This window comes from Pseudovirgaria hyperparasitica (genome assembly GCF_010093815.1).
Source record: "Pseudovirgaria hyperparasitica strain CBS 121739 unplaced genomic scaffold EJ05scaffold_11, whole genome shotgun sequence".
NCBI classification, from domain to species: Eukaryota; Fungi; Ascomycota; class Dothideomycetes; order Acrospermales; family Acrospermaceae; genus Pseudovirgaria; species Pseudovirgaria hyperparasitica.
The window spans coordinates 1,169,151-1,179,917 of NW_022985559.1; the positions used below are offsets into that span (position 1 = coordinate 1,169,151).

General features: G+C 50.0%; 4 protein-coding genes across 4 annotated transcripts; all 4 read left to right on the forward strand.

The window, feature by feature from the left end:
- The first annotated feature begins 103 nt into the window (after nucleotides 1–103).
- On the forward strand, nucleotides 104–1,735 carry EJ05DRAFT_512287 (putative mitochondrial ornithine carrier protein). Its single transcript, XM_033748319.1, has 2 exons — nucleotides 104–845; nucleotides 896–1,735. Exons 1-2 carry the CDS (start codon nucleotides 516–518, stop codon nucleotides 1,535–1,537), a joined length of 972 nt encoding a protein of 323 aa, XP_033599109.1. The 5' UTR covers nucleotides 104–515; the 3' UTR covers nucleotides 1,538–1,735.
- Nucleotides 1,736–1,985: 250 nt separating this feature from the next.
- EJ05DRAFT_71830 (putative peroxisomal membrane protein) lies at nucleotides 1,986–3,049 on the forward strand. Its single transcript, XM_033749920.1, has 4 exons — nucleotides 1,986–2,092; nucleotides 2,163–2,278; nucleotides 2,341–2,835; nucleotides 2,888–3,049. The coding sequence occupies exons 1-4, from the start codon at nucleotides 2,069–2,071 to the stop codon at nucleotides 2,943–2,945; spliced, it is 693 nt and encodes a 230-aa protein (XP_033599110.1). The 5' UTR covers nucleotides 1,986–2,068; the 3' UTR covers nucleotides 2,946–3,049.
- Nucleotides 3,050–6,183: 3,134 nt separating this feature from the next.
- EJ05DRAFT_71915 (uncharacterized protein) lies at nucleotides 6,184–8,567 on the forward strand. Its single transcript, XM_033749921.1, has one exon. The coding sequence runs from the start codon at nucleotides 6,549–6,551 to the stop codon at nucleotides 8,535–8,537; it is 1,989 nt and encodes a 662-aa protein (XP_033599111.1). The 5' UTR covers nucleotides 6,184–6,548; the 3' UTR covers nucleotides 8,538–8,567.
- An 859-nt stretch (nucleotides 8,568–9,426) lies between these two features.
- On the forward strand, nucleotides 9,427–10,119 carry EJ05DRAFT_487527 (uncharacterized protein; the record flags this gene model as incomplete). The annotated part of the gene is made up of 2 exons (XM_033745620.1): nucleotides 9,427–9,648; nucleotides 9,850–10,119. 2 exons carry the CDS (start codon nucleotides 9,427–9,429, stop codon nucleotides 10,117–10,119), a joined length of 492 nt encoding a protein of 163 aa, XP_033599112.1.
- Between the last annotated feature and the right edge of the window lie 648 nt (nucleotides 10,120–10,767).

Sequence of the window (10,767 nt, forward strand, 5' to 3'; positions counted from 1 at the left end):
TCGCAAGAAAATTAGGTCGCGAGGCGGGACAATAATTCAGTGGAGTAATCAGTGACAAGGAGATTTCTCGGATTCACAGCTGATTGATTAGATCCGACTGGGGTCTCGTTTCGGCTGTGGGCCTGTGGCTTCCTTGTCCCCTGACTCGACGGCCCGCCGTCAAATCTTTCGAACCCTCACCGCAAACGGCGCCAACGCATAGAACCAGATCTCTCTAAAGATTCGCGTGCGCGATTTGTCGCATTGTGCCACGCAATGCCCTTCACCCGCCATTGTCTCACCAGTCCGATCGCTTTCTGGTATACATATATCCACTTTGTCTGACCGCCCATCACTGGTCCAACACCGGAATCCCCTCAACGCCGTCATCTCTCCACCGCCTCGCGCCTTTCGACCCCTCAATCTGCCAGAGTAGCCAATCCCGCAATGCGTGCCTTTACATAGCTACAGCATGCGTCTGCGGTAATCTTCGCATCTCAAGTCTCTTACCTGCGTCTTATCATCCGCCGCCGAGTATGGCGCTCTCAGAAAGCCCGATTCCTATACTCGACTCTCCCACTACCGATGTGGCCACCAACGCTCCTCTAATCGATCAGAGCAAGGAGGCTTTGAAGGACATATCCTTTGGATCCATTGCAGGGATTGTGGGAAAATACATCGAATACCCATTTGACACAGTGAAAGTTCGGTTGCAGTCCCAACCTGATCATGTGCCATTAAAGTACAAAGGTCCTGTCGATTGCTTCAAGCAATCGCTGAGCAGAGATGGATTCCTTGGTCTATATAGAGGCATCAGTGCGCCTTTGTTTGGAGCTGCAGTAGAGACGAGCTCTCTCTTTTTCAGCGTACGTCAAGATTGAGCAACCTCAACGCATACCTAACGTATTCACGTCAGTATCGAATTGCTCAAGGAGCTTTTCAATCCACCTTTCTCCAACCCGGTCAAACTTTACCATTCTCTGCCCTTCTCCTATGTGGCGGGGCTTCCGGTGCCTTCACCTCCATACTCCTGACGCCTATAGAGCTCATCAAATGCAAGATGCAAGTGCCTGCTGATAATTCTGGAAAACAACCTAGATTGTCGATTCCGCAGCAGATGGCCTCCGTATACAGACACCAAGGTATACTTGGATTCTGGCGAGGTCAGATGGGCACTTTCATTCGTGAGACTGGGGGTTCGGCAGCATGGTTCGGCAGCTATGAGGGCGTTGGTTTACTACTCAAGCAGGCCAGTTCTGATCCCACAGGCAACCAGTCTTTGCCAGTATGGCAGCAAATGATGGCTGGTGCTGCTGCTGGGATGAGCTACAATTTCATGTTCTATCCAGCAGATACGATCAAGTCTCGTATGCAAACAGAAGACGTAAGCAAAATGCGTGACGGCAAACAATCGTTTGGCGCAGTCGGAAAAATACTTTGGCGGCAACAAGGTCTTAGAGGACTTTACAGAGGATGCGGCATCACTGTTGCTCGTTCTGCTCCCAGTTCAGCGTTCATATTCACAATCTACGAGACGTTAAGGTCCCATTTTGGTTAAAGGGTTTGGTGCCACTTTGATGTGCGAATGAATTGCATGAGATGGCGTTTTGGTGGGGGTCTGGAAGGTTTAGCATATTGAAAGCATTTCTTCATGGGACAATAGATGGCGTGTATTGCATTCCCAGCTATAAAAAACATCGATGAGTCTATTGGGCTGATGACCCCTTAAATGGAAATGCCCATACTTGAATTCATGAGATGGATAATGGATGTCCTGCTGTCCCGAAGTGACCCCGCGTTATTGACATGTGACGGAAACTGACGTAGGAGTAGTGCTCGGCACTCATCAAGCCGACTCCGTCCATCAACCTCACAGGTTGCATGTGTCCGAGAGCTGGTATCCGACATTGCGATCATAGGTAGGCTTCGCAAATCCTTTGCTGCAACATCTACGAATAACGTCCTCAAATGCGACTGACCACCTTGTAACCATTTTGGCCTTCGAAGCGTCCTTCACTGCGTCCTTCTGAGTTCAATAGCTGAAGCCGAGGTTACATATCGAGAAGCTTAGAAGACGCGGACAGCAAAGATGGACAAACTAGGAGATATTCACGTATGTGCAGTCGCTCGCAGTAGACCATTATTCGGACCTTGTCATGATGCGATAGCGCTAACACGACCAGGCTGCTCTTGAGCGCATAGCTCTTGACCCCAAGTATCATGACATTCTCAGTCTTGTGAAAGGCATGCGTAATGGCATCGTGTATGGTAGTAAGATTCGGTTTCCGCATGCATTGGTGTAAGGCAATCAAGTCATCCACGTCCATTCCCAAGTTCATAAATGCTGACTACCTCCCACAGTATGATTCTTCTCTTCCGATCCGGTACCTTGCGTCAGAAGATATGGCTCGTCCTCAAAGCAACACGTCAACATGCCATGAATCTCGGCACATTCGCTGTGGTTTATAAGTCTACTATGCTCGCTTTGAAACAATTACCAACGGGGAAACCATGGACCGAGCCGCCGAGCAAAGAGGGCCCTTACGATTCGTTCGTCGCGGGATTGCTTGGCGGTTATGTTGTATTCGGGCGTTCGAACAGCTCTGTGAACCAGCAGATTGTTATCTACGTGTTCGCGCGTGTGATGCTTGCCTTGGCAAAATTATTGGTAAAGCCAGTAGGAGAAGGAAAGGGCGGCGGTGGTATGGGTTTGGTCAACAGTCAGGCTATAAGAGATATATTGCAGCGAAACGCATGGCCCGCTTTTGCCAGTCTAAGTTGGGCCAGTGTTATGTTTCTTTTCCGATGGCATCCAGACATCATTCAGAGTAGCTTGAGGAGCAGCATGAGCTATATGTAAGCTCCATCCCGACCGGCTTATGAGGCCATTCACTAACGCATGTTTCAGTTATGTTCAGTCCGATGATTGGGATTCCTTAAGGACGTTATTATGGCACAATAAATAAGCACCGCGTGGAGGACTATAGTCATCCGTAGTCCAAGGGCAATGGCAGGGTACCATTGGCAGTTGAGCATAATCCGGCGTAATACTAGCACCTTTCGCGTTGGTCATCTATAGATATCACTTCCACTTCTTCATATTGCGACAGATTGTACATATCTGGACTCAGCCACCATCATTCGAGTCTATAGAGCATGCCGGCCTGATCACATATGGAGAATTTAGACATAGCGTACCACCACAGATTTGTAAGTGTCAGAGGCATGGGCAATTGTAGCTCACGCGGCCTAATACATTGCTAGGACTGCTTTTCTACGATACAACGAAATATTACATCATATCGCAGTACCCTTCCACAGCCAATAACTCATACCTTCAATCTTGCTAAACTGCTCACATCTTGTGTCGCGTACAGCTTCTTTAGCCGCACGCCCAAAATTTTCCACTCTAGTATCGGACCAGGTACGAGCTACGCCTACACACAAGCTCGCAAACAATATCATTGTCTTTCCGACACAATTTTCTTGGATCTCGGCGCATTCACACGAGTTCTGCCATTAAGTAACATTCTCCACATGTACAGCCGCTATAATATGGTCGTTCGTAGAGCCACGAAGAAATCATCTCGGACCAAAATATTATGAACCAACACCGCCCTCGAAAGACCGAATTGCGCAAGAAAAGACGTTGCATGGAGGTTGACATATTGCGTGGGCAGCACATCGAAGACCGAAAGCCCGGGCGTCAAACAATTAGACTACCAATACAACGATTCAAGACAGGGCTGTGACCAAGAAAAGATCACGGGACGCATGGCTAGGGTTCCGGGGTTGATGTTTTGATATATCCTGTTTAGGCCTAGGTTGATACTAGCGCAGCTTGGTAGTCGTCACTTGGTCGTCGAGTCTCGGCTTGCCATGGATGATGATGCATATGATTTGGTGTGGCTGCGCATCGGTATGGCCCGCGGTTCGTGTTCGCCTGCGCCGTAAGCCCGGATGTTACACGACAGGCGTGACGGTGATGGGGTCTTGCAGAGCGATTGCAATGATCTGAGGGCATGCCCGGTCGTCGTAGTATGAAAACGCTGGGGACCAGGAATTACCTAAATTAGTCATAGTGTTTATGAGAGGCGAAATATTCTCTAGACTAAATGCTGACATCTTGTGTGGCATCTTAGGACGGACCGGACCAACGGGGGAGGTGGGATAAAGGTAGTCTAGGAATTGAGTGAGTGAGGACGTTTTTGGCAGGTATCCCGAATGGGTAATTATCCTCTCCTGGTTTTCGGCGCACCCAAGCGGAACGGCTCCTAGGAGATCTTATTTACAATTATGAAAGTCAGGCAATTTAACAGAATGACCAAGAGCGGCTGGTTGTAAAGTTTGAGTCAAGTGCCAACGAGATCTGCGAATTGGAATATTTTCTATTATTCTTTTCGGCGCTGATGCAATATTATGCGACTGTTAAACTCGCCACGATGTGCCACATCTGTTACTCTTGAGTGTCTCAGTAGAACTTAAAGCTACTTACTAAGATGTAGTGACTCCAGGTCCAGAATACGATCAAAATTTTCACATACGTTGGCGGTTAACTGCCCATGAATATCTATACAGTGGGTCAGAGCTGAGTGATACCCCAACACATCGGTGCTTTCTCCTATCGAGGATTCAGGTACCGCACATGCAGTGCAAACCCTGACTTCTAATACATGGTGGAGCTATAGGGCTGTCCCAAACTTCAATACATTTTACGCCCGCATCGAGTTCAACACACAAGATCCGCTTCAAAGTTAATTAACCAATAAATCTCATTGCTGCAAGTCCGTAACTTAGTGACCGAATCAATACTCTGTATGGCTATGGTTTGTGTGGATACGCTGGGGGAGGTTTTATCTTGTTCTTCCGTTCCATTCTACAGAGAAAGATGTCTTCGTGACTCCTGGCTAAGAAGAAACGGTCTCTTACTGGTGCACGCATACGGACAGATTTACACTACTTTCAGTCCAATCCAATACTTTACAATGCGTCTTTGTGCAAGCGGTTGATTCGGAGAATGAGGATGTAGGCTTTGTCCACGTGCTCATCCTCAGGCTGGCGGTGTGCTCTCTGTGGCCGTGGCACGGTGTGCGGTGTGACCAAGGGAGAGATTGCACGTCCACAAGTGATACACCAATCTACCTAGCCATCGCTGATCTGACGAGACAACGAAGAGGGATGGAACGTTCATCTTCTACAACTCATCAAACCAACGTTGATATCTTTGTAGTAGGGTAGATATGACAAAGGAGGGCCAAACGCGGTGTTGAGAACCGGGGGGATTTGTGACAGTGGATGTCAGCCGGGAAAAGGCGGGGTTGCAGGTAAATCAGGGCCGGGGATCGACGCTGTCTAGTCCCGCTTGGACTCAACATAATGCTGCCCGCTTGCTTGTTTCTGTACACGGTAGGTAGAGAGACCTGTTATTGACGACTCTGAGCTGGGCAGACTTCTCGTTCTCTGCAAGGTCGGAAGTAAACCACAGTGGATAAAACAGGACTGGGGACTGGGCCCAACCAAAACTGCCTTGAACCTGAACCTGACCCTCTCAGCCCTGGGATTATTGCTGTCATTTTGAGCCTCTCAATTTGCTGCTGATGAGAGGTGGACCCACTAGTAACGTATGCACTGCGTGGACGCTTCCCGCTTATCGTCTTCACTCTCTTTTCCCCACATGCTCCGGATTCGCCCACGCCACCTCTGCAGTCAACATCGTAGACTCTTCCGTTTTGTTTTCGCTCTGTCCCTCGGCCTTCAGCGTCCAACGTCTCTGTCACGAGCTCTGCTGTGACTGTCCTGCGCCCTCGAGTGATTCGAGAACTGGTTCGATTACTGTATAGCTCCTCGGAGAGACCTCGAACTTCAATTGGCAATCCGAGGCGGATAGGCCAATTGGACGCTTACCGGTACCACGGCGAACGTACCTTTATTGCAGAGCCGAGAATACCATAGTGTTCTACTATCTAATTCGATTTACCCCCATCGGAAGCGACCAGTATCTCACGGGCAAGCTAGGGTCGAGGTAGCTGGGCTCACATGTTCGATTTGTCCTCAAGCCACAAGTTACCTTACGCCGTCAGCAAATAACGCCAATATTGTCATCAAGAGCCTCGGGTCGCTGCATAGGTGAGTCTTGCACAACATCTAGCATCTTGACCTTTATCTCGTGGCTTTCCTATATCTCCTACAGATTGCTAACATACGATGACGTAGGTCAGCTTCTAGCAGGAATACCTCCTGAAAACTCCACGTCAATCTGCCTTTCGTAGTCCTGTGCCGAGGATCCTATACAAACACATACAGTTACGGCTAGGTCTCCATGTACTGGTCGCGTGTATGCCACCCGGCGAAGGCTTTAGCATTACACGAGCTTTGAACACGGTAGAGGCGAGTGCTTTGTCCGGAAACACCCGATTCACGACTCTTCCATAGCCCTGGGTCACAGAACGTGTAAGACAGGAAGCCAAGAGGACACAGTACACTTCCTGACATTATCTTCGCATTCCGGTCGTATACAGTGTATTCCATACTGTGATCAGCCAACGTTTTCTTTGGGGGCCGCAGCAAAGATGGCATCCTCGCCGCCACCTCGACGGCGCTTCATCCCCGAGCCATTCGAGACGACCACCGCATCCTCTCGTAGACCTCCATACAGGGTTGATGATGATCTCAAAGCAACAAAGCGATTTGCGCCTGAACACATCGAAACTACGGTCAAGAGTAGTCGGAAGCTGTCCACAGCAGGGAGTGAAACGCCGCCGAAGGCGAGGAGGAGATTTGCTCCTGAGCCTGTGGAGATGTCTTCGAAAAGTAATCGAAAGCCACCGCAGGACGGAGCATTGTCTACGCAGCAAGAGTGTGATCCCGAGCCAGAGACGACCACACGACCAAATCGCGAAACAGCGCATACTTCAGACACCGACCGCTCAAACAGCAGCTCCAGATCACTATCTGGGACTGACCAAAGCTCTACTGATGGGTCACCGAAGCGCCCTAGACGAAAGTTTGCTCCACAACTTATCGAAACCTCGAAACGAACCAGGAAAGCTGGCGACGACCAACCAGCCGTCTTACCTTCCGACCGCACGGAAGCTGTCACAATGTTGCATCTTGCAATTCCGAAGCATATGCGCCCAGAAACCGACCCAGAACCTCCAGTGAACACACCTACGGGGCTCCGTGAAGATGAAAGCATAGACGAAGTTCTGGAAGCTCGTCGGCTAGGCAAAGCCATCCCAGCGAGGTCGGCGTCCCGAAGCTCAAATCGCTCGCACTCTTTTCGAGTGCCAGAATTGGATACTATTGAGTCATCACAATCGGAAGATTCCAATCCACCATCTCTTTCAACTTCTCCATCCTCTGATAAACCATACCTCTACAAACATGCAACTCGTATTCGAGAGAGTGTTGATGACAGGTATTCAGGCTACCTTCTGCAGATCGCAGCGAGGGCCGCGGAGAAACAGCTGCGTGATCAAGCCATGGCAGCGTTTCCCAACAACGACTTTCATGAACCAGTGCAGCATTATATTGATAGGGATTCGGATGAATACGTCACGAGAGACCAAGATCGAGAGTCCTCGTACACGCAGGTCAATTGGGACCTGCGGGAGATGCAAGAGTTTCGCAAAAAGCTATCACAGAACAACTTCCAAGACAAGAAAGTGACGGCTAAGACAGGGTCAAAAGTGCAAGAAGCTACGCGTGGTCCATGGGGCAATCCATCGTTAGCACTTGGACGGCCTCCACCTCGAAACAAGGAAAATGACGGTGTGCCTGCGCGTACTCGCCCCCCAATGTTAGGCGAAGACATCAGTTTTCCTCGGTGTAATTCGCCCGAGCCAGCACGATTCGACGTCACACAAGGGTGCTTCAAGGTCAAAGAGTCAATGTGCTACCTGACTGAACAGAGCCAGCACATGGAAGATAAGGGCAAAGAGGGTCTGTGGGCAAGCAAACCGTCCAACATCAAGCGTTTACCAAGCGACGCATCTCATAGCACAACGACAAGTAGTGGTGCTGGTCTGTGGGGTGGTTGCTGTGTCGCACCGGCTACGACACCAACGAGAGGCAACTCTGGTTTAATGACACCGAGCATTGGTGTCCAAACTCCAATTCAAACTCCCTGCTCCACACCATTCCGTTCCAGCTTTTCACCAAGCGGGCCGCAGGACTACTTTTCCAGCGTGCACGAGAAGCTCGAGCTGGAGCAGACGATCGAAGAGGAATTCAACGATGCTTTCGTCACCCAGGTGTATAATTATCTCTCCCTTGGGTATCCATCAATCGCGCGAGAGTTTGATGATGAGCTTAGTAAGATCGCACGCATTGAGGTTCACGAGTTGCGGCATGACGACGAACTTGTAAAGGACCGCGGATACATACGATTCGGAGACGAGGAGCACTCGGCGGATGTATCAGAAGACTCATGCATGCGGTGGAAAGCGCTTCGAACGTACATTCGCGAGTGGGCAAAACAGCAGCCACGAATGGTGTCTGGAGCCCATGCTCTAGGGGGCTTTGGAGTAGGAGCAAGACGAGGCAGTTGGGCGATCTGAGCTAATTACCGTGGGTCATATTAAGGATATCTGAGCAATGGCGCATTTTTGGAAAGACATTTATAATGAAATTTGAGGACGACTGCATATTCCATGGCGATCTTTTTTTATTTCATTTTTGCTTCTTGGGAGCAATGTGGGAGTGGGAGTAGGAGTGGGAGTGGGCTTTTCAAAAAGGAAATATGCCTTGGGCACCGGCAAGTACCGGGACGGAAGACATGCATTGCAGGGAAGCAGAAAGGACAACATAGTATGAGAGACGACAAGGGTTGAGGATTGTTGCGTAGAGAGTGTATAGCTGTGTGTGAGGAACAGGACACAGGATGATTGTATGCCTGCCAGAGTACTTACTACTTTTCTGAAGAGGAAGGAGTCCTGAAGGAGTTAACAGGTCAACCGTCAGTCCTTCAACATTCCTGAGGCAAGAGCGACCGGGATTGGTCAAGGCTACGATGTCATGTAGGCCATAGCGATGAGCTTTTCTAAACCTTTTTTATGAAATGCTCCAAACGATTCCCTCCTTGATGCATGGCACGGCTATCGAGAGATATTTTGCAACATCGGCCAAGTCATCAAATTACATTTATAGCCATTCACAGGACTGCGTTTCACCGAGGAGCAACACAATCGGGCCTGTTGGTCTCCACGATCTCGTCCTTGGACTGTAGCCCCACCTCGGCCCCTTGGACTGTGAGCCATCTGGGTATGTGGAAGGTAGGAAGAATGCGTATCCAAGGTTCCGCGGTGAGGATTTCCTTGTCATGATGGCCGTACTACTTTTTACTCGAAACAAAGCAAATATACCATACTAGCATAAAAAGGTAACGACTAATTAATTATGGGATCGCTCATTAGCAGCAGAAGAAGGAGAGAGAGAGTCATGGGCAACATGCTCCACGTGTTTGCTAGCCTCCAATTTTACACGGCCACGGCCACCACCGGGCATGGGATGGACGGCACACGGCACGAGTCCCGTCGCGCGCCGCTTTACGAAGGTATGACCTCGGCCGCCACAGTGCCGTTAGGGACTGATGAACAAAGGGACGATGAGATCATGAGACAGCGGCAATACCGACAACACAGACGCAGGAACAAGCATCCCAGGGGGGTGGTGAGAGAGTGTTCTGTGCTGTCCGAGGCTGATTGCGCGAACGCGTCTGAGATTGTTCTCGAAGCAATCTAACGACGTGCGCCGGCAAACGAAAACGGGAAATTCCCACAGATGTCAGGGTTGACGTTTTCGTGTCCTTAGTAGGATAGAGCCGTAACGAGAAATACCTTACGAGACTCGTGTATGGTTGATTGATTGAAGAAAAGCATGGGACACTGTCCAGGCTCCATGTTGTGTACCTTGACGGACGCCGCCAGTCCAGACTCCGGCTTATTCAAGGACAGGACAGTGACCTCCCCTCCAACGACTGATACGACTGATACTACGATAAGACCGACACTACGGATACTATCATACTATGATACTGCCGCTCAGACAGCCTCGGGCACTCCGTTCAACGGGAGCTGGCCTGTCTGGGTCTGGGGTAATTATGGGAGGTCTGCTGCATATGGCTTGCCGGCTTTCTCCTAGATACCTTCTTCCTAATAAGTATTAAAACGGCGAATCGCCGCACGATGCAGAGATGCAGACGCCAGCTGCAGCTGCAGCCAGCGTGCATAGCCGACCGATGTGCGTACGTGGGTGTGCCGGAAGACAGCGAGCGCGTTTCGAGGACGGCTGACGGCGACTTTTGCTGGCTGTGAATGCAAACAGTCAACAAGAACAATTGAGGCATTCCCTGTCTTTGCTGTCCTCTGGGCTGGCTCTTGGGGGGACAATCGTTATATCTAGCAATGATGGCTGTGGCCACTAATAAGCAGCTGATGATAGTCGTGTTCTGGGCAATAATGATGAATGCGCGGGGGGTCGTTGTGATCGGGGGTTTCCTAAGCCTATCTGTTATATTTGTTGTATCGCCTGGCAGGCTGACTGGCTGACTGGAACTGCCTCACCACCCAACTTGGCCATTGCCGCCGCCCAGCACAAGCCACCTTAAGCGCTATATGTGATGGGGCCACGCCAAACATCGCCAAACGCCACATCCCTCGCCGGCACACTTGGCACACCCCAATCCCTTAGTACCTATACCTAACATCCTTATACACTACTGCACCTCTGTAGTCTCACTCATCACTACAGTACTGTATGTCTGCATCTCCCAATAAGCCCAACTCTCTC